This window comes from Porites lutea, chromosome 4, assembly GCF_958299795.1.
Source record: "Porites lutea chromosome 4, jaPorLute2.1, whole genome shotgun sequence".
NCBI lineage: Eukaryota > Metazoa > Cnidaria > Anthozoa > Scleractinia > Poritidae > Porites > Porites lutea.
Window position 1 is genome coordinate 46,484,749 of NC_133204.1, and position 23,109 is coordinate 46,507,857.

At 38.8% G+C, this 23,109-nt stretch overlaps 2 protein-coding genes across 2 annotated transcripts in view; one reads left to right on the forward strand and one right to left on the reverse strand.

Moving 5' to 3' along the window:
• Window positions 1-262: 262 nt before the first annotated feature.
• Window positions 263-13,853, reverse strand: LOC140933825 (stress-70 protein, mitochondrial-like). Its single transcript, XM_073383482.1, has 17 exons — window positions 13,645-13,853; window positions 13,485-13,543; window positions 11,658-11,841; window positions 11,157-11,242; window positions 10,641-10,839; window positions 10,189-10,295; window positions 9,450-9,522; window positions 8,617-8,706; window positions 7,945-8,037; window positions 7,117-7,326; window positions 6,227-6,454; window positions 5,412-5,516; window positions 4,413-4,530; window positions 3,558-3,652; window positions 2,490-2,582; window positions 1,688-1,828; window positions 263-1,183 (listed from the first exon to the last, which is right to left on the reverse strand). The coding sequence occupies exons 1-17, from the start codon at window positions 13,744-13,746 to the stop codon at window positions 1,082-1,084; spliced, it is 2,085 nt and encodes a 694-aa protein (XP_073239583.1). The 5' UTR covers window positions 13,747-13,853; the 3' UTR covers window positions 263-1,081.
• Window positions 13,854-16,769: 2,916 nt separating this feature from the next.
• LOC140933826 (uncharacterized) overlaps window positions 16,770-23,109 on the forward strand; it is a 28,058-nt gene continuing 21,718 nt past the window's right edge. The window contains exons 1-9 of the mRNA XM_073383483.1: window positions 16,770-17,025; window positions 17,121-17,181; window positions 18,826-18,878; window positions 19,010-19,083; window positions 19,900-19,969; window positions 20,095-20,181; window positions 20,995-21,096; window positions 22,287-22,347; window positions 22,985-23,037. Coding sequence (XP_073239584.1) covers window positions 16,941-17,025; window positions 17,121-17,181; window positions 18,826-18,878; window positions 19,010-19,083; window positions 19,900-19,969; window positions 20,095-20,181; window positions 20,995-21,096; window positions 22,287-22,347; window positions 22,985-23,037 — 646 coding nt within the window. The 5' untranslated portion in view covers window positions 16,770-16,940. The remainder of the gene's footprint in view (window positions 17,026-17,120; window positions 17,182-18,825; window positions 18,879-19,009; window positions 19,084-19,899; window positions 19,970-20,094; window positions 20,182-20,994; window positions 21,097-22,286; window positions 22,348-22,984; window positions 23,038-23,109) is intronic.

Sequence of the window (23,109 nt, forward strand, 5' to 3'; positions counted from 1 at the left end):
TAGCCTCCCAGCTCTCTCCCTTCGATCCACCACTGACATATGACCACGAAGTAAATCATTGAGGCCTAGAAACTGTGAAAACGTGGTTGAGCGAGGACAGGGATCACTGTCTAGTTCGGGGTTAAACGATGCTCGAGTTGAGGTACTGTGGCTGTATAAAAGAGAAAGAAAGAAAAAAAAAAGCCTGCTGGAGTACCACCGCAGTCTCTGAGCAGAGAAGCAGGTGCTTTATAGGATAAAACTGAGTCTAAAAACAGTTAGCTTGGTTATGTTAAGTATACATTTCTTTATTTATAGACCGCGAAAATTATAAAGACTTTGGCTTTACAAAATGATCAGAGCCACCATGGACAAGGCACATTGACTCTTCCACAGGGCAAAATTTAAAAAGATGTGAAACTACAATCATTTGCTTCACATATTGGCATTCCAGGTGTCTTATTAAAGAAAAGGTGTTTCAGTTATAAGAGCACAAATTCGTACATATCCTACAGCACAATTTTACAATGAACTAAATTATCTGCAAGGGGAGTTCACTGCTCTGAGGAAGTCTACTAGTAAAAAAAAAAACACTAGAAAGATGACGTGTTTTCCTCTTCACGAATCACTGGAACATGTGCAATTTACCAACTAACGCGCTTCTTAGCTCCAAACAATTTTGCCTAAACAATAATTAACTTTAAAATGCATATACACCCTGCACGAGCGAACCATAAAGCTAAGACGGATTTTTAACTGTGGCGAATGTTTCACTGAATACACGTAACAAAACACTGAGAACAATACCGTTTTCTAATACAATGAAAATCTGCGCCCTCTCTAAACGGGTGGGGGTTCGGGAAGATAGTAAACTGACCCCACCCCACCATTGAGAAAGACCTAAATGTTTACACTTTGATAAGGCAAATTTTGTCAATGTTCCTGTCGCGACATTTAAACTGCGACGAAGTTCTCCTTGTTTTGTAGTATTGTGTAAAAATGCTCCGTACATCACAACCTTGCAAGAACACGAATATTTTATTTTTGCTGGAAGAGTGACGATTCTTGTAAGACTGTGATCGTGGTTGGTAGGTCCAATAATTTAGCTTTCTTCTTTCTTCTTGTGATCCTCGTCTTCAGTGCTTCCTGTTTGTTCGCTGCTTGAAGATGAACTTGCTCCTCCTCCTTCTCTCTCAGAGGCCATCTGCAAAGTTGAATTACAGTTGATGAATTAAGGGCATTTGACTTGATACAAGTTAGCCTTGTCTTATCAGGGCTTTACTGGGCGCAGACCTACTCAATTGGGATCAGGCACAAAAGGGACCTATGGGTCCCATGAGACGTGCCGTCCCCTCCGTACCCTTTCCAACCACCCACAGTAAGACCTAGACACAAGGGAGAGGGGAGGTGGGAGTGTGGTTGGTGGGGGTCACTGGCAGAGACTATCACAGCGACGTGCTGTGAACAGTGCCTATCTTCATTTTCGTATTAAAATGTTTTTTACGTCTTTTATCTGCGTTTTTGGCCAAAATTCCTAAGTGTTGAACAAGCGGGTGCTGAACCGATAAAGCACAGCATTTAGTCTTACCCAATAATAAACTCGCGTAAGGGGATACTAGCTCTCTGAGCTAGGCAACCTAGTGAAGTTGACCGGCAAGGGACGGCATTACAACAAAAATGGTAATCAAAGGGGCAAAAGAACTGTTACCTTCTTGTAAGCCACTTCAAACAGCTTCAGTGATTTCTGTTGCAGCTCACTATACACTTGTCGGATGGACTCAGCTGTTTCGCTGTCTTTTCTTGCTAACACTTCGCGCACTTTGTTAATCTCTTCCTTAAGCTGTGCACTCTGTGATATAAAACACATGTTCGTCAATTTTAGCGTCTTACTCTACCACAATTGCGTCTTCGTACAAATTCACTTACAGTTATTGCTTTTAGTAACATTCCGGTTGATACATTAAAAGTTACTCCGTAGTTAGGGAAAAATGCCAAAAAAAATCGCCGAATCTTTATGCCGTTTCACTCCAGTTTTTTCGGCCATTTTTCCCCACTGTGGAGCCTGGTCCCAGGCTAATAATAAATCATTGCCAAACCATGTGGAATGTTGTACCCGAAAGACTAAAAAAAAGGAAACTGAGCAGTTCTGAGTTGACAGACTTAGTAGGTTTGCAAAGGGTGGGAGAGATAAACTGGAGAACTGCACAACTCAAAAATGCACAACTACTACTACTACGTTGAGACGTTTACCAGTGGAACGTGCTATCCAGCACAACTGGAGCCAGACTTTTACATTTTGGTACTCGAATGTATTCTGTCTATGCATGATGTGGGGTTACAAATGTTTATACCGAGATTACATATTTAACTGTGATTTTCTGGCCGATCTCTGGCCCCTAACCTGCATATTTCTACTAATTTTGCGGGGCTCCAAAAGTTCAATTTGTATATCAAGGTCACAAGATGCAAATGCTACCAGTTCAGTGTTAACTAAGTATAGTGCATCTCACCTCATCGGTTGGTAGCTGGTCCTTGAACTCTTCCATCTTCGTTTCTGTGTCGTGGATGATGCTCTCGGCCTGGTTCACTGCCTCTGTCAGTTCCTAGAAACACAGATGGCGACAAATTTGTAGTGATTACAAGTAACAGAGATACTGATAGCAGATCTTTTGAAGATAACTATCAAAGATCCACTTCTATATGAATATAGCCTGCAGTGTAGGCGTAATTTATTGGCGGGCGAAAGCTGCTTGTTTATGTTCGTAATGTTGTAACCTCCATCTTTGTTATGATGGAGGAAGATTAGGGAGAGTAAAAATGGTACCCTAAGGGTAGGTGCTAGGGCGAAAGAAGGAAAGGGGGGAGGGTGAGGGGAGAAAAAAATACAGCGTTTTCTCTTTTCTCTTTTCTCTTCTCTCTTCCCGCCCCCTACCCCGCTCCTTTTGACTCGCCCCATTTCCTCCCCTCTTTGCGAGTTTCAACATGCGCTTTCGCGAGCAAAACATTCGCGCACCCGATGAAAACGCCTGCACTGCAGGCTGATACGAATATTATCCTGTTAAAGGCGTTTAGATAGTAGAGCAGGCCAGATGAATAACTGTAAGTTGGCATTTAACTATATTAAAGAAACAGGTCAGGCAAGGCATTTGACTGTGGTATCAAAACTCACTTTGCTTTTTCTTTTATTCTTATATCATAGTTTAATAAAGCCATTACCGAGTTGCCCAAGCCTCTGTTTCAAAGCGAGGCCAAGTATGAAGCCATTGACATGAAAATGAATTATTATTCTCCTGCAAATGACACTCATTTTCACAAGAAAGGCTTTGAAAGTGGGAGTTTATGGATCTCGGAAATGGCCCATTCCAGAGAGAATAAAAAAAGGCCTACATGTAATATGAATTTTAAGGTGCGGAGCACACGAGCCGTTGTAACTTCACGTGCACTGCAAGATATTTTGTAGCTTTCCTGTTCATTTTTACACTCTCTCCAGACCTTTTGTTTGAAGACTGCACACATTAATAACCAATGCAAGATTCAGCTGTTCTACAGTCAAGCACCTAGACCCACTTCACACTTACTTTCTTTTGTCTGTCGCTGTCAGCATACTTCTCAGCTTCTCGAACCATGTTTTCAATTTCGTCTTTACTTAGTCCTCCAGAAGACTGGATAACAACTGAAACAAAGCCAGGAAAATACCCACACTGAAAATACCCTACATGTATATGTACCTTTATTCTTTAAAGTGGAAGTTAAGCCTTTTTTCAGGAGGAAACAAGCTCCGATGTCCTTTTTCTTAGCATTGGCTGCACGTGCCATTTAGTAACTATTTGACAGCATTATCAGCCCATTTATAAACCAATGCACTACTGCAATGATTGCGTGAAGTATATTTAGTCATTGTCTATTTCAAGACCTTAACCATTATGCTTTTCTTCTGTTACCAGTAACTTGTACTTTCCTACAGGAAACCCATGAGCTTAATTTTAACTGGAAGCAAATGGAAAGCAGGCTTCATTACGCCCAAAACACCAACCTTATTAATTTTTGAAATAGCAAATCATACACCAAGAGTGTCAATAATTAACAATTATTGGACGAGGATTCGGCTTCGGCAAATAACTCATCTGCTGGCCACTGACAAATCACCATATTTTCAATAACCGAGTTCAATAACTGTTTCATCATTTGATCACCAAATATCTTCAGGAAGCGAAGCGATCTGCCATTTTCATGCAAGAGCGATCGCAAGAATGAGAAAAGCGTGGTTTCATATACGCATGAGTAGAATATTATTTGCAGCCAAACAAAGTTGGACAACATTGCGCATGAGCAGACCATTATTTGTAGGCAGTTATTTGCAGGTCAGGTGGTGGGCTCATGGCCAATGAAAAGGAAGAAAAATTTGCAACGAATGATAATAATAACCATCTTACTTTGTTGTTCTCTGCCAGTTCCTTTGTCTCTAGCAGACACATTGACAATTCCATTAGCATCAATATCAAACGTCACTTCTACTTGTGGTACACCACGTGGAGCAGGAGGAATTCCAACCTGTATTGAGCCGTGTCAAAAACACAGAAAAGGTGAATTTTCCACAATCTAAACGACAACATAGATCGTTTTACGCACATGAAGGTTTCATTTGATCGTCTGGGAGTGTGTGGTACTGAATAGAACTGCTAGTGCAAGGAGGTCGACACCTGAGTCATAGGGAGGTTGTGTATCTTCTGTTTATAGTATTCAACTCTAATAATAATTTTTATTATTGGTTTGACTAGTCTACTAAGTATTAAGTCAAAATGTTATATAGCATCTGTCAAAAAGTTTTGTTTGTCAAATCTAAGGGAGTTTTGTACCACCTGTCTACTGGTAAATCTATAGCCCTATCATTATGGTGGCACCACTTTTTTCCTGGAGAATAAGAAACTGCAGAAATGGGATAATGATGACATGTCATGACTTACATTCTGAAGATCAGGCCTGAGTTTGTTCAAAATGTGGATAGTGCTATCCACCGGATAAATCTCTATCCAGTGGAGTAATGCAATCAGTTTGCCAAATACTTATCTGGTGGATAGTGATTTATCTGGTGGATAGTGCTATCCAATGTTTGAACAATCGGGCATGGCTATTACTTCTGATTGGTCATGCTTTGAAGGAAATTTGAGTCAACAAATCAGAAGCACTACCCAGATCTGGGTAGCAACATGTCATCAATATGGAATTTCTGCGTTCGTTCCTCAGACATCATTTTGCTGCAAAACAAGTGGTGATGTCGAGAAATGTTGGCTGTTTTCTCAGGCTAGCATAGTACACTTGATGACACGCAAGTTACTTTTGCCTCAATTCATCAGCAAGTGACTTTTACAGTGCTGTTGTCTACTGGGTTAAATCAGCAGGGTTGTTTTTGGTGAGTAAACCAGCTTTCTCACCAGTTGAAATTGTCCTAACAGTTTATTATCAGCAGCCATTTCACGCTCTCCCTGATGGACTTTAATTTCCACTTGAGTCTGGCCATCAGCTGCTGTAGAAAACACCTGGAATGAAACAAAGTGAAAATGTGTAAACTTCAATTATTTTCTCAGCATTAGAAACTTTAATGATAAATAAGCTTTAGGTTCATCTATTTTTCCCCAGAATTATCACTGCAAAAATTAATGCTTTTCTAAGTAACTCAAGCCATTACACTTTCTGTCCATCATTCTGCACTGACTTTATTGTTAGACTCAAAACTATGTACAGGCTGTAAGCATCGTTGTCCACCCACTTTCTTCCTTGGTGAAAAAGTCCAGCTTTTTTTTTCAGGCATGCACAGAAACAAAAATAATTGTGAGAAAGAACAAGCAAGCTTGACTTTTACATTGTATCTTTGTCCTCCTAGGGTCCTCATTCTGTGAAAGATTTCTCTGGTGCTGCACAAGTTGTGCATCAAAATTGTTGTTAATTGAAGTATGCAAAACATATATAAGGCTGAAAAACAATAGGACACTAAATCCCCTTCAAAGTTAAACAACCCAAAGACCTCAGCAGTTCAGGTGTACAGTACATGTACTTCACAAATACAAATGCAGTTAACTCTTTTTACATTAAGATAACCACCACTGTGATTGACACTACATGGCTGTCTTACAAAGCTGTCTGTCTTAGGGAAAGCCAAAGAAAACTACAATGCATTAAGAGCAGAGAGAACCTACAGTATACTAGGAGAATGTTTTAGGAAGGTGGACTTCATATTTCATTTGAGTACCTGACTTTTCTTGGTGGGAATGGTTGTATTGCGTGTAATCAGTTTTGTGAACACTCCACCGAGTGTCTCAATACCAAGTGATAGTGGTGTCACATCCAACAGCAACACATCCTTGACATCACCAGACAGGACACCTCCCTGAATGGCAGCACCAACAGCAACAGCTTCATCAGGGTTGACAGCCTTGCTTGGTGATCGACCAAAGATTTCCTGCACCACGGACTGCACCTGTTTGGAACAAAAGGAAAACAAGACAGTGAAAAACAACTTCAAAATGTCAATAAAAAATTAATATCATTTGGAATTTATTGAGGTTACAAGTATGTTGCTATTGCTAGCTAGTGTTAGTCTGATACCACCAGTTACATGGGCCCTGACTGAAGAAAATCATTCGGAACAATAATCCTACATTTACATATACAAAATAATAAAATTGCAGGACTCATGATCCAGTTAATGAAATTTAATTCTAACCACAACTGAACTAACAGCCTGAGAAAACACCTGGTAATGGTTTCCTCGCGAAATAACATCTGAAGAAGGAGCACAGAAATTCCACACTGATGACCCGTCACTAACGCTGGTTTTGCCATGGAATGACAACTGGGTGGTGTTGCAAAATGTCTGCCGGCTATTTTCAAAACACTGGACTGGAAATCGGATTTGCACAAATTTGCTCCTTGCAAGTACGTTGCTAATTTGTTAAAATGGAGGGGTAAAAAATTAATATGGATACCACACAACAGGGTGGTGTAAATATCAAGGCATTTGCCATCTTTGCCCCATATTTACTCCTCCGTTTTTACAAATTTGTAACATTGTTTGCAAGGAGCAAATTGGTGCAAATCCATTTTTTTTCGTCCACTGAAAGGCAACAAAACCAAAAGTACCTTGGGCATCCGTGTCATTCCACCAACCAGCAAAACATCACCTATGTCGCTTTTATTGATATCAGCATCTCGCAGACATTTCTTGCATGGCTCTATAGTCCGCTGTACGAGGTCTGCAACCAGGGATTCAAACTTGGCTCGAGTGAGTTTCATGGCCAAATGCTTTGGACCACTGGCATCCACTGTGATATATGGCAAATTAATGTCTGTCTACAGAAGCAAAACAGAGGTGCATCTAGTACACTATCCTTTTGTAATACTTTTATACTTTTCCCTGCAACTTTCAAAGCAGTCTAGCGACCACAAGTTACTCAAAATTTAATTATTGTATCTCAGTGGTCCACTGATATACCAGTTTCATGTTGTATACAAGTATCTTGACCCTGGGCATCCACGGTGTGTACACACAAGAATTTTAATTCCACCATCCCTTTTGATACTGTTAGCTTCCCCAACTCCAACCGGTACAGTAGAGGCCATGGGCATTGCATGCACTGCACTTTCCTGCACTGCTGATGATTACAATAAATATGGTAATTTGTACATCTACTACAAATAACCATTAACCCAAGTCTCCATGAAATCATAAGGGATGAGAAATCTGAGTAAATTTACAGAGCACTTCTTGGAAATGACAACTGTTATGTTAGTTATTCTATACAATTTGATTTTATTGTAACCTCTCATTCTCTGCAGCAAATATCTGAACTCAGACTGATTTCTTGTAAAACATGGTCCTGTTGAGACTATGGGCAATTTATTTGTATGACATTGGCCTTTTTATTATCAGTCGAGAGTGAAAGGGAATCAAAATGTAGGTAAAGTTACCTGGACAGATGCTGATAATTCAATCTTTGCTTTCTCAGCTGCTTCTCTGAGTCTCTGAAGAGCCATGTTGTCCTTGGACAAATCAACACCACTCTAGGATTTGGAACAGAACAATTCACATGAATTTTGTATTAGTTAAGTGTTTCAGGCATATTTGTTATGAAAGTTACCCAACATGCTGAGTATGTGATCCTCTATCATCTGCAACACTGTCTTCTTTACAATGTTCATTCTGAACACTACATTACTATTAATATTACTAGTGGGTGACATGGGGCATATTGCTAGTTTATTTGCATTCTTCATGGTGCATAGGTGTAACCTTACGCAGTGCTTTTTTTTCAAGTTCTGATTGGCTTTTCACTATTTTGTATAAACAAAATGTTCGATTCTTCTTGAAATTTGTATTTTGGGCAGTCTTGAGAATAAAGGAGTTGAAATGAATACAAGTTAAAAGGGATATGGGCACAGAGGTGACTGAGTCAAACAGGAAGAGACAGCATGATTTCTGGACCAACAAAAAATACATGTACATCCATACTAAAAAGGCACAATGTAGATAGAAATACCGAAGCTGTCTCTTGAGTATCTTAATTTTCAAACAAGTACAGTCTGTAAATGCTACATTTTTTTTTTCTAAAAGCTCACAAAGTTTCAATTAATGTTTATCACCTCTTTCTTAAATTCTGATATGAGGTACTTGAGAATAGTGCTATCAAAATCTTCTCCACCAAGGTATGTGTCACCATTTGTGGCTTTCACCTGTAAATCAGTAAACAAGGAAAAAAATGTATATAAAATAATATTGCTTCATTTGCTTTAAGGTAAGAAATATTTTTGACCTGAGGTGTCCATGTTATTTTGTAAGATGTTACATATCTGCTGTAGTTAATTTTTTATCTCACATAATTTTTGTTTTTCTTTTGTTCTTGGGTATGGTATTGTATGCTAATGAAGTTGAAAAAAACAAAAAATTAAATTACCTGAGGAAAAAAATTAACTACAACATACATGTATCCCTAGCTGATTCAAAAGGAAATCCTGTAAACCCACTGTCTTCACTGCACACAATGTATTCAAACTTTGTGGTCTACATGTACATAGAATGTTACATAGAATTGAGTGGATTGAGTAAAGGGGCATAACAGAACATTAGAATGATTCTTAAGATGAATTTCTAGTTTATCACATAAAACGCACTTTTTGTAGCAACTGAATGAACTCGAAATTCTTTATACTACCCTTGTATTTAACGTAGCATTTGAATTTCGCATCCATTCAACAGCCAATCTTTGCATTTAACTACTTGTAAATTACTCACATCATTCTCTTAGTACTAAATAAGTAAGCAGGTAAAAACCTTAATTATTGGTTAAACAAACAATATGGTTATCAAAAAGCTTATGCAGGGAAAGAACATGTATTTGCACAATAATATGACTGGTCAACAATAGAGACCGCCAAAATCACCCTGGAGTTGCATCAGAATGAAAAACTAGTTATACCTCAAATACTCCTTTCTGAATCTCCAAGATAGAGATATCAAATGTACCACCACCAAGATCATACACTGCAATTCTAAATAAAAAACACATCACTCAGTCACAATTTGATAACCTACAGAGCACCCATAGTTACATGTACATGTACTGAAATACGTCAATGCCAAAAATCAAAATACTACAAGATACACTTTTCTTTTTTGGAAAAATAGGACTTACATGTAAGGAGACTTACATACTCTCAGAACAACCACACAGGTCTCGTTTTTGGCAAAGCTCACGGAAAAATAGGACTTATTACTTCAGTTTAAGTCTGGAAGGATACTTGGGGGAAAATCATATGTGACTCTCAATATTTATTACTATTATTATTGCTACACTTCTAGATTTTTGTTTCACAAGCAGCTGCTAGGCAATTTGGAGGTACAATATTTGCCGTTTATATGAAGTTACCTGAGACTCTCTTTTCCTGGCAGCCACAATCAGAAGGTTATGAAAAAACTACCCTTTACACCAGTTAAATTTTTTTACCATGTCAGTCTGTTGCATTTTACATGTAGAATCTATGGCCACAAATAAATCATTTTGCTCACATTTAAAAATGATTCACTTTTTGATACTGAGTATGAAATTTTAAAAGTACTTGTAAATGGCTGACACCACTTTGTTTTGTGCAGAGAATGACATAATTATGTGCATGTACGCACATGACTAATTTACATGTATGGTATTGTCAACTTACATTTTATCTTCAGATTTGTCCATTCCGTAGGCTAAGGCAGCTGCTGTTGGTTCATTAATCACTCGCAGTACATTCAGACCAGCAATCTGGCCAGCATCTTTGGTTGCCTACATAAAAGAATACCTGGTTACTCATGTGTCTATCAATCAGTATATCAACATAATCATTAATTGACAAATATTTGCAAAAATGGCACTGTCATTAAGGCTACAGTAGAACTGACGCCAAGCTATACATGTAGATGATTAAATAAAAAGATTAAAATTGTATTAATTGACAGTTTTAATAGGCTGTTGTAACCAATTGCATACAAGCAAGTGCACACACTTGTGGAGCAAAAAGTGGTAATTGATTGTTTCATTAACTTCTCTAATTACACTGTATAAGAATGCGCAATTTTTTTTAAATTGTGTGCAACAGCACTGTTTGGTTAGTTCTAATACTGTACAAACCTGTCTCTGAGAATCATTGAAGTATGCAGGAACTGTAATGACAGCATTCTTGACAGTTGTCCCCAAATAGCTCTCAGCTGTTTCCTTCATCTTCATGAGAACAAAAGCTCCTACTTGGCTTGGTGAGTACATCTGGCCATTAGCTTCAAACCAGGCATCACCATTAGAAGCTTTTACAATCTTGAAGGACACACTTTCCCTGAAAATAGACCGCACAAGAAAAACAAAATCAAAATTCATAGTGTATGGTCATGCAACTACAGACTCAATTCTCTGAAAAAAATAAATATCTGTTACAGGTCAAAATTATATTCAAGTTAAAATTTTCAACCTGCAGTAGGTTGATTCTCACTTTATTTGTCTCCTACCTCTAATAATTCACAAATTAGGGCTTTAAGCAAATGGAAATTGAGAATCAACCCAGGTAAAAAAATTTTAAGCTGAATTTAATTTTGACCTGTAACATAGACATGAAACCACTTGATGAAACATCTTTTAATAAGAAATAGTACTTACGCGTCCTTCTTTATTTCCTTATCATCGAATCGTCGTCCAATGTATCTCTTGGTTGCATACAATGTATTTGTTGGGTTTGTTACAGCCTAAGGACAAATAATTTACATTAAAGTCAAAACATTAAAATACAGTTATAATAAACAACAACAATTATTGACACCCTGTACACGTAAGCTAAAGTTTTCTGACTTAAAATTATGTAATTACAAGATTTCTATAGCACAACTATATAGGATTTTATTAGAGAATAAATATTTAAGACAAGAATTTGGGTATGCGTAATAAAGTTAGTTCAAGCTTGTGATACAGGTGATATACAAGTAAAATGACACCTTTTATGTGCACATTGTAACAGCTACTTAATGTGTACATGTAGGTCTACAGCATGTCTATATCTGGGACAACAAGAATACATGTCCATAACAATTGCAACATAAAATGGACACTGGACATAATTTTTCACCCACACTATGAAAATATATGCATTGGTTTTGTATTAACCTGTCTTTTGGCTGGAGTGCCAACAAGTCGCTCTCCATCAGGGGTAAAAGCCACTACAGAGGGAGTGGTCCTTGATCCCTCTGCATTTTCTAATACTTTAGGTGTCTTTCCTTCCATTACGGCCACACAGGAGTTTGTTGTTCCAAGATCAATACCACAAACTGCGCCACGGACTGCTTCAGAGCTGATGTCACAAAAGACAAAACAGCCAAGCAATGAATTAAATGAATTTAACATGAATGAATTTTAACAGTCCTACAGTATCTTGAAAGGATAACCCATCAAATAAAACGATTTTTGGATAGACAGCCAGAGCCAATTTCATCAACTTTGACCAGCTGATTAACAATCAATCCAGTTGTAGTTAATCGATAAACCAATAACATCAGATAGTTTGATTCATTCGATTTCTGATATCAATAATTGATAGAAATCGACAAAGAAAAAGTTGTGAATTTGATTAATATCAATTAATTTGATAATGATTGATTTACTGATTGTTATTGATCACTATTGGTTATTATCAGAAAACACTTACATTGTAGGTCATCAGTAGAAGTTCAACATTAACACAATGTTGTCTCTACGGTACTATTGAGTCATTCAGTGGTGACATTATGTAGTTCTGTTAATTGATAAAAACTAAAAAGATTTGTATACACAGTGAAATAACAGCTTTGGCCAAACAAAGTATGACCCCGTATGCCAAAAGATGGCAGTGATCTGGAGGACGTCAATGCCCCTGTATATACTGCATTGAATTGGATTCCAGTGTGAGCAAGATGGCAAGGAAAGAAATGTAAGGTGCAGTCAATGGCACAGGATTTAATGGACATGTAGAGATCTACAGTTGAACCTGTATTAAGGAGTCAGCCTCAGAAATGGCTAAGTGACCGCTTAATACAGGGTGACATTCTAATACAGATTGCAAGAAATATAGTTCAAAGAATTTGATCTCCAGTGCTGATCAGATCAGACGTTTGACCTTAAATAGACACATTCATTTCCGGCGTTTTAGTGATTTGCTAAAATAAACAAGGAAATCAATTGTTGTACCTTGTGTGTTACATTATTTGAAACTGTATGGACAAGTAACCGGTCTTGTCAGTGTTGTTTGTTCAGAGTACATGAATCTAAACCATATACATCAAAATAATAATTGCTTTTTACTGATTACTATCGATTACTGTTGGTTATTATCGATTTTTGTTAATTGATCATAATCAATAAATTATTTTTTCTGTGACTATGATTCTATTGATTTGAGTCATAAATAAATAACAATCAGTGGATTATATCGATCGATATCGATTAACTACGCCTGTAATCAATGCCAAAATTTGATAATTAACTTTTTTTGGAGTGAAAAGATCATTTTACGACCTTCAGAGAATTCAGAGATGCATGAATGGGCTATGTAAAATGTAGCTTTAGTGGCATGACAGACAACGTTTTCAGATGTGCTACATGTACTTCAATAGTTAAAGTCGAACTATGCATTTGTATGTCATGCTACCACATAACATTCAAGCATCGGAAACATAAAGTTTATTCGTACATCTGCCATGCGTAATAAGGCAGTGTGCCTTTTAAATTCTGTATAGGTAATTTATTTTTTGAACTGCAAAGGCGCACTGTAAAGTGTAATTGCTCATGAAACATTGAAAAAAACACTGAATATAATGTTTCGTGTTTCCGTGAAACATAATATGGTCGTTCTCAATGTTAGCGAAGCGTACGAACACGTTTATGATAGAACAAACCACGTGTAGATTCGCTTCCAATATGAAAACCTGGCACATGTTACATAACGGCAATCGATCTCACCTGTAAAACCGAGATTTCAAGGCACCATTCCTGGAGAGGATATCTTCCGTGATCAGTCTCTGTAACAGAGGAGAGCAGGGTTGTCAGTCCCCTCGTAAACTCTCAAATCACTGCTAATATCAATCTGACCGTAGTAGAACCGGTGTCAGAACCACTTTACCTGGTTAGTTACAGATCCAAAGTTTCTCATAGACGGCGTATGCCGCACAGCACGAGCAAGGTGCTTGAGCGATGAACGAGCTGTTGTTACTGCAGACCACATTTTTCAATTTTTTTAGGGTTGGCTTGACAAATGTACACTGTAGGACGTTGTTTTACGTTTGATATCTATCTGATGCAAGGCTGCAAGTACTCGCACAAGTCGCACGAGATTTTTCTTACGCAAGACAGCGCGTGCGCATGCTGACTAAGTATATTTTCCGCTGGACAGTGGTAACGCAGCTTCTGTGAAAGGCTGTGTTCCACGGCTTTTTTCAAAGGGAAAATTCGTCAACTCCGCTACAAAAAGGGCTTTAAATTAGCACAATTGCCAAGTTTCAAAGTGATTTGCTGAATACTAACGAAGATATAACTCCTCAAAGTCATACTTTACAGGCGTCGTATGGTGGTAGGAGGGGGGCGGGGGGAGGGGGGGGGCACGAACTTGGCATTTTTGCGCTCGCTGGCTATCACTTTGAAACTTTGCAATTTATTAAATATTACTAATTTTACTAAGATGCTCTTTTCATTGGTGCCAACGGATTTTCCCTTACTGGTTCCTGTCTAAAGTTGAAAACCGTGGAAAGGAACACCAATAAAGGAATATCCAAGCTTTCAAGAAAATAATCTGAAAAGAATATAGTTGAGCTTCAAAAACATAGCGACTAACCGTTTATTGGTACCGGGAGAATTATAGAAATAGCTCGAATCAAACAAAGGAAGAAGATGAAAAAAAAAGTGAGCAAAATTAAAATCGATTTCTGTTCCGGGACCTGAAGCCTAGAAAAGGGTGTGAACGTTCGAGACGAGCGGTCTACACGTGTGGTGCCAACCACTTTTTTTCTTTTGGAAAAAGTTAACAGTTTAACTCTCCGTCTAGGCACATGACTCTCATTTTCGCCGAAACTAGGTACTGTATTTACATCAATTTCATCGGCCGTTTCCTCCAATCTAAAGATATTCCAAAAGACAAATTTAGGAAACTTCTTCATTATCTTTACATGACATCTAACCGTTTCCACCCTTGAAGATCCCCCTGATAGCTCTAAGCTCAGTCATATAAACAACACACAAACCACATTCCCTTGATTCGCTCTCTGACGTACGACTTAGTAGCGCGCGTTCAAAACCTCATCTTCCGGCTATCTCCGGGCCAGTCTAGCTTTTTGATTGACTAAGTAAAACCAAGTCTATCTACCTATCTGCCATTAATTTGCCTCCATCAAAAATTGATTTCACTCCCGCTTCGACGCAACACGTGACCACAGTAACCCCTTAACCCCATAGTGTCAGTTAAAAAAATACCTTATGTGTATGTGGAACAGAATGAATCAGAGTTGGAGGAATTAGGTCTTTTGACGCAAACAGGTTAGTTAAATGGATTTTGTCTTAAACGGGGTCAAATTTCACGCTCCCTCGAGTCCGAGATCCCCACGGAATCAAAGAGTGCTTTTTCATTTGACTAGTTTTTTTAATTTAATTTTTATCATCACGCTGTCCGCAATCAAAATGTGGTTGCACTATTCATTATATAGACAACAATCAATCCACAAAATTGTCCCTAACCGAATAAACTGATTCGTTTTGATGATGGGCCTTGCGCTCGAAACGTCAGCTTTTTCTTCTTTGTATTACACCATAAGGATTGCAGTGCGGAGACCCGCGCGGATCATATTCGCCCCTCCCCAGTTCCGTTTCGGTTCATACGCTCTCTCCAGTTCTGGAATCTGGAGCCAGGAATCTACTGACTGAAAAAAGACTTATCGCAGTCTATCTTGGGCACTCTTGCCCCCCAGAAGACACGTGGTATGACGTGATACTGTGGATGTTGGGAGTTCTGGGTCAGGGCTAAAATCAGAGTGCGCGGATATTTTTTCATCAGAGCTCGATCTCTGGTTGTTACGCCATACTGATGAGCCCCAAAGAGGGCGAAACAGCTGTCTATGGCTACAATCCCGCTCTGTTTTGAGTTCTTTCGGTGTCGTGTTGATGTCTTGCAGAGTTAATTTTCACGTAGTACGATCAGCATTGCAGTATTCTGCTTGCAAAATTTAATATGTCTACATTATTATTTTTGCTGATCAGGTCTTTATAGATCCTACGTTCTTCGGCACATTCGTTTGCGGTCCTTTGCAGTCCCTTGTGGTTAATGTTTGTATCTTGGGCACTATAGCTTTTCGTGGCTATCCGGTATAATATGAACACCTATCCGATATGTGACTCTCCGCTTTAGAGAACGGCGAGGCGCAGCTTCGTTGGCCGCCACAGCCGAATATATCGCACCGCCACAACCATATTTGTGTGTGCAGAGTAGCCCTATCCGGTATGATTTTCTTGGCGGGGCAAAAGTTGTCCGGTACAGTGTGCCTCAGACTGTGACAGGTCTCTTTTCGGCTTTTGGACGTTTTTAAAAGTAATTTTTGATACAATTTTAAGTGATAAACTATCTTTAGGCTAAAAACTGTACAATGCCGCGGAGAGGTCAAACACTCTACTATCCGAAGTTTTTAATTATAAGCTGAGGAAACCTATTACACTTTTTGGCACCTTTTTTCTTTCATTGCCAGCTATAATCTTGTACATTTTCTTTCCCTCTCCCAACGACATTGAATTTAGACAAATTCCCTAGCAATTCAACTTTAGCCCGGAAAAATCACATTCGCTAAAAATTACGAAAGAAGGAACAAGATTCACTGAACATTCGCTTTTTTAGTGATGTTAACAGATTTTAACCTGCCATCGTCGTCGTGGCTCGCGGTCTTTCTTTACTTACTTGAAATCAAAACTAAACTACAGTCTCAGTCAAAATGGTTGGGACACTTTGGGGTCTCCTTGTCCCCTCAATGTTGGTGTACAAGATTTGGTGACCAAACCGCGATAAACAACTTTGAGAGGGACGAGGGGAAAACGAGAAGGGAAAAAACAGCGTTTGGTTAAAGTGTCCCAACTATTTTTGTCTGAGACTGTAGCTAGAAGAAACCAGACGTCTTTCCATGCACTTACACTTCAGGATTTTAACGAACAATTTCCGGTGTTCATATCTTAATTAAAAAGACTCGTTAAATTATTGATGAACGAGAACGTGCTACCGGCCGCCTTTTTGTGAGCCGTCAGTCCCTTGTTCCACTTTGCAATGAGACAACCAGGCATTCAAACAGGTGGTAGAAAGTAATATTGTCTTTGCCACTGAAGGTATTAGGGATTTCTTCTTCGCACAAACCACACCACGAAAAGGAGTTGTTTTGAGCTCAAGAGATCATGAATACAAGGAAATACATCGCTTTAGTTCTTTCCAATTTAGCCTTGTTTGTTCTTTGTGAACCAGAGGAGCCACTTGATAGAGGTACTTGTCTGTATGTTGGTTGAGAAACTCATTTTAAATTTAAACATTGAAGACAGTTTAAAAATTTTCCATTCACAATGCGTCGAATTTTATAGGCTGGGGGGAGAAGATCGAATGGAAAACGCTCCAAGATGGTTTAGAAGAAGCTAAAAAGAGGTAAAAGTTAACTATAAATGGATATTTAAATATAAAGGTTCAAAATTAAACAATGAAATATTTCAACACGCTCTGTGATAGCCGGGCTTTTGAAATCGTAAGAAGTTAAGAGCCAAAATGAGTGCTCGTTTTCACTCAAGATTTAAACATGGACCTACAGCTCACATGATCCGGCAAAAAATAATTGCATGTTCCACTCGCTGCCCAGTAAAGCCTAATTTGCAAGTTTATAGATTAAATCGTTTCAACATGAGCCATTTCAGTGTTCAGTGGTCATTTTCTTAAGTTACTTATATCAAAGGATCTTTAGTGAATTGTCAGTCGTTACTGGCTGTAGAAACTGGCCAAAGCAGGAGGCCATTAAAAGAAATAAGCAATTGGTACTTTCTGTCCTAATTTTCAAACTGTGGAACAACTTCAATCCAAATCACGTGTTATTAAATTGTTATTAACTTCTCAGTCTGACACAGCGGCTTGCAAGCATGCATGGTGAAAGTGACCGAACCGTAAAACAAATTTGCTGTCCATGTTGATATACTAAAAGTGACTAAACTGCATTCCAGCCAGGGAAAAACAACCTCGAGCCGCAATGAAGCATTTTCATTTACTTTTATTTTCTCAATAATCACGCTTTTCATGAGAAAATTTATTCTTTTCCGGAACGCTCCGAACTGCCAAAAAACAGGTTGCAACCATCATTCATTAAACCATTTCTTTGTTTTGGGTGAGTGGTTTTTGCTATCGTTTTTTTCGTATGATAATTAAATTTTGTAATAATGGATCTACATTTGTAGCGTTTCTCCTCTGGTTTTCAACTGTTTTATCGGCTGAAAAACTGCCGGTGCTCAAAAAGTTTTTAAACAACAAACGAGAACGGAAAAGCTGTTGGAGTGGGAAGTTTTAAAAGATTAAATTATATCGAAAGTTGAAACATTGTTGTAGCTAACCTCACTAGGGCAGTTTTAAATTCAGTTGCCGTCAGTTCAATTGCAGGTCATTATGACCTACAGGTTTGCTTTGATGGAGATGACTGAATATGAAGGCCGACGCAAAGTTTAATTTTTGTTTGTTTACTTGGTTTCTCTTCTCCTCTACTGTTTCGGCTAACCATAACCCATACCCGCAAGTAAGCCGGTAAAAAACGTTCCGTTCGCGTTGTCAATCGAAAGACTTGCCAGTTTGATTATGGAGGCCATAGGTAAAAGAAAAACAAAACAAAATCAAACGATCCTTATCAACATTGGCCGTATTTATACTAGAGGACGTCTAAGACGTCTTACTTAGACGTCTAGTTAGCCTTCGCCGGAACCGCAGACGTATTTCCGGTTGTCGCTTCTCTCCCTCCGAAAATTAATTTACGAAATTAATTAATTTTCGGAGGGAGAGAAGCGATGACCGGAAATACGTCTGCAGTTCGCAGGTTAACGTCTAGTATAAATACGGGAAATATGGCAGACGCATTAAACGTCAGACGAATAAAACGTCCGAAGTTAAGTGCGTCCGATCAACGCACTTAACAGATGAATTAGTCGTCTCAGATGTTTAAGACGTCTAGTATAAAAACGGGACGCAATTAACGACGCATAAATATGGCCATTTTAGATCTGAAAATACCAATCTTACGGTTTTTTTTTCTTCTGATAGCAATAAGCCATTGATGCTGCTTATCCACAAGACTTGGTGTGGGGCATGCAAAGGTAATCTTGATAATATTCTCCACTATATTAAACTGAATTTGCAGTAACCTCTTTCAGCAAACAGAGTGAAAGAGAGAACGTTGGAACATTCAACAAAACTATCTCACTCACTATTAATATAACCTTTGCAGCATTAAAACCAGCATTTGCGGAGTCGCAGGAAATTGCAGATTTCAGTAAAAACTTTGTTATGGTGAATTTGGAGGTAAGACAATAAGATTTGTTTATGATGAAAAAGAAACGGATATCTGTTCTGATAACAGTTAAGAAAAGGACCCTTTAAATTTAGGAACAGTTACAACTAGAAGTAATTACAAAAATTGGATAGTGAGAGGTGATAAGGCGAGGGCAGCCTCGACAAAAAATGGATTTGCACAAATTTGCTCCTGCTGGCAAATATGTCTCAAAGATGTAAAAACTGAGGAGCAAACTGATGGGACAAAGATGGTAAATGCCACATGTGTATACCAAAAACACGGGTTTGTAAATATAAAAGCAAATGTGGCATTTATCATGTTTACCCTAGTTATACTTCTCAGAGCAAATTTGTGCAAATCCATTTTTTCGACCAGTAACGCATGCGTGGCAAGTGGCAAGAGGGTAAGGTGAGGGAGATGGGTGTGGGGAAGAGAGAGGTGTAGCGTAGGGTGGGTGGGGTAGGGGTAAGAATTATGCAAAAGTGGCCAATAGAATTTCAATTTCAGTTTTGGAAACCTAATACTGTATCAAAGGCCATGCCCTTACAATTAATTTTACACTATCTATCGGTGACAAAAAATATCCTTCACTTAATCTGATAGATTTAGGTATGAATGTCCATCAAGCGCCATTTTTTGTAAGTTAATTATTTACGGGGATCTTCCTGAAAAGCTCAAAAGAACTTGCTACGATCTTCTTCCATGATATACTCTACTACAGGAATAAAAAATCTTATAAATTAAAATAAACATACTCTCAAACATTATGGCTGAAAAAAGTTATGTAGTGCTCGAGTCAATTTATGAACCGTACTTGTTTTTAGGATGAAGAAGAACCCAAAGACGAAAAATATCGCCCAGACGGAAGATACATCCCAAGGATTCTGTTTCTTTGTAAGTTGACACGCAAAAAAAATTGGTCTTTTTAACTGGAGGAAGAGAGATAACCCTGGGGACAAGGTTGCATGAAAAGATTAAAAAGCTGACGTTCTTCAATGAAGTTTGATTTCATTTTTCAGCACATGATGGCGAGGTAATGAAAAATGTCTACAACAAAAACGGAAAGCATAAAGACACTAAATACTACTATGGAAAAACTTCTGAAAGTAAGTGAGGATAAATTCAGTTTATTAGCAGGAGATCTTTCATAGCAAATAACCATTTTTGTGGGTTACTGTTGTTGTTTTTGGAATTTTGGATTTTAAAAGAAAAAATCCATATGCAGCATAGCCAGCTGTGTAGCAGTCGTTTAAACGGTTTGCTTCAAGCCAAGCGAGAAAAGCGCGGTAGACGCTCCTGTTTTTCGGCTCGAGGGCTCCCGCGTTTCCCGCGCTTCTCCCGCTTGATCAAAACGAAACTGACAAAAGGCGACTGATATGCAGGCTATATGCAGCAGGAAATAACCCGCGCAATTTTTTTTAATGCTTACAGCAAAGGTTACGGCAAAGTTAAGCTAGCCTAAGCTTCCCCCCGTCGACGTTGTCTTTTCAAATCTTCTCTCCCTTATTTCTCTAATGAAATCCTGATACTCATGTTAGCACTAAACACACCTAACTGCGTAACTAGCCTCCTTAGCAGGCGTTTGAAAGGCAAGGGGATTGGGGGCGCGCAAAAAGCGCAAAAAGCGCAAGAGGGGGGGGGGGGGGGAGGCGCTCCCTACTCTTCCCTTTCGAACGCCTGCCACACAGGCCACACAGGGGGGGGCTCCCTACTCTTCCCTTTCGAACGCCTGCCACACAGCCTACCTGGGAAAACTGACCTGCTAACCCGTGACCGGCTTCTCGGGATATTTAGGACAAAGTCAGTAAGAGCTAGTTTATTGGTCAAGTCAGGTTCATCAAAATGCACACGGAAACCAAATCATCTGTCGAAATTTGTCTGCATAACTTTAAACTTTGAATGCCATGTGCACACTTCAGTTGTTGATAGTATGAAGTCATTCCTGAAAATTGATGGAGGCGACTTTTCTAAGGAGGTTGAAGACGAACCAGAGATAATAGAGAACAACTTTCTTGCAAGAGGTAAGTCTTACTGTGTTGCTAGCTCTGTTATCTAGGCGCTATTTGTTCAAATATAAAATGTTGTCGGATTGCGCTATCCACTGGATAAGTCACTATCCAGTGGATAGCGCTAGACAAGTGGGGGCCTGGCGTTACACGATTATTGATGGACGCTTCAACTGGAAGTGCATAGTTCCCAGGCGTTCAAACAGGCTCGCGGAAGCTTGATCGAGGCCCCCGGAAAACCAAGAGAAAGAGTAGTGACTTCAGTTAGGTTGTCATAATCGAACTCAAATCCTTGAATAGGCCACTTCCGAGTTAACTTTAGCTTCTTTGTTCAAAGAACGTCGTAGTAAAATAGTAGTAAAATAGTAACCCATTTTCGTACGTTTGCTTACGCACCAGACTACTCTTTAATTCAATAAAGGAGCTCAGAGCAACTCGAAAGTGGGCCTAGTGATGATGCCCTGTACGATTCTTAAATATCTCTAGCTCTCTAGCTAAAATAGAGTCTCCTTCGCAGCCGCTTTTTTGGGTCGTCACGTAACGCTCCTCCCCACGAGACTATGGCTAGAGCGTTTTGCATGACCTAAAGATATTCAAAGTCACTTTCTATTCGATATACTATGAAAATAATCATAATGATGACAAATCACCATAAAGCTCAATTTGTTGGAAGTATCCTAGTTTTAGTAGCCTGGCTTGTGATTCCAAACCACGTTGTTGAGACAGACACTCTTACTTCATGAAAGAATAAAAAGGGACATGCAATTTGTATCATATATATGAAAAACTTGTCGTTTATGTTACAGTTTTCAGGGAGTCGTCACAAATTCGTTCGCTTTTCATGTGTTCTCAGGCGGAGGAAAGATTTGGGTTGGGGCGCGGGGGGTTTTATTGGAACGGACGAAAAAAAATTGTTTTCGCTTACCTACTTACTTTCTTCCTTACTTATATACTTACTTAACTACTTAGTTACTTACTTAATTACTTTTCTTAGTATTTAAGCCGATCTCCTGATCGATGTCTGCGCTTCCCTTCCCATAACTGGCCTTGCGTATCTTTACTCCAAGAATCGTTTGAATAAGCTTAACAAGTCAGTAGAGTGGAGTGAAATCTTGAAAATGGGTACATTTATATCAAAAAAACATTAATCAGAACAAACATCGAAGTAGCATCTAATAGCCACTGATCAACGCTTTGTAACACAGGGTTTGGTGACAGCATAGCGTGGGTTACGTTTGAAGATGGACTTGAACAAATAAAGAAGAGGTAAAGAAACATGCTCTTATCGTCCACACTTTTGTACATGCAATCAGTTTTATTTGTTGTTGTAATGACGCTTTCTTCGGTCATAAATTATAAAAGTCATAAACTCGGTGACTGATTATTCTTTACTCTTTACTTTTAATAGCAGCAATAGGCCATTTATACGATGACGCCTTTTTACTACTAAGACCAGAATTCATTTCACTTTAAATTTGGTAATTAATCCCAGTGAGGTTTAAATAACAAAAGCAATAATTTGCACAAGAAATCAATATACTGAAGGATTGTGGTAGCAGCTGAGTAAAATGATGCCGTCGTGCAAATGGCCTATTCGAGCGGATTTTATAAGTAGCTGTTAGAGAGAATAATCCACTATTTGGCAGATGACATCAGAGATGTGCTAATTCGCCAGTGTAGAAACGTGAAGGGAACTCAGGCCATGGATCACTGGAGCCAACATGTGTCCCGCAATTGCTTCTGGGATCGTTAATGGAACGCGCCGATCAGCTATTGGCCAATTTTTTTTTCTTTTCCCTAGTAACAGCCCCAGAAGTCTTTGCGAACGTTAACACAACCCAGTTGCTAAGGTGGCGACTTGCTATAAAAAGATCATGACACATTGGCGATCTTTTTCTTTCAGTGATAAATTGATGTTACTTCTCATTCACAAAACATGGTGCGGCTCGTGCAAAGGTAAAGTTTTATAAAAAATGAAATGATAAGTTTAATTGGTACGAACTGAAGGGTTAACTTCTTGCCATTATA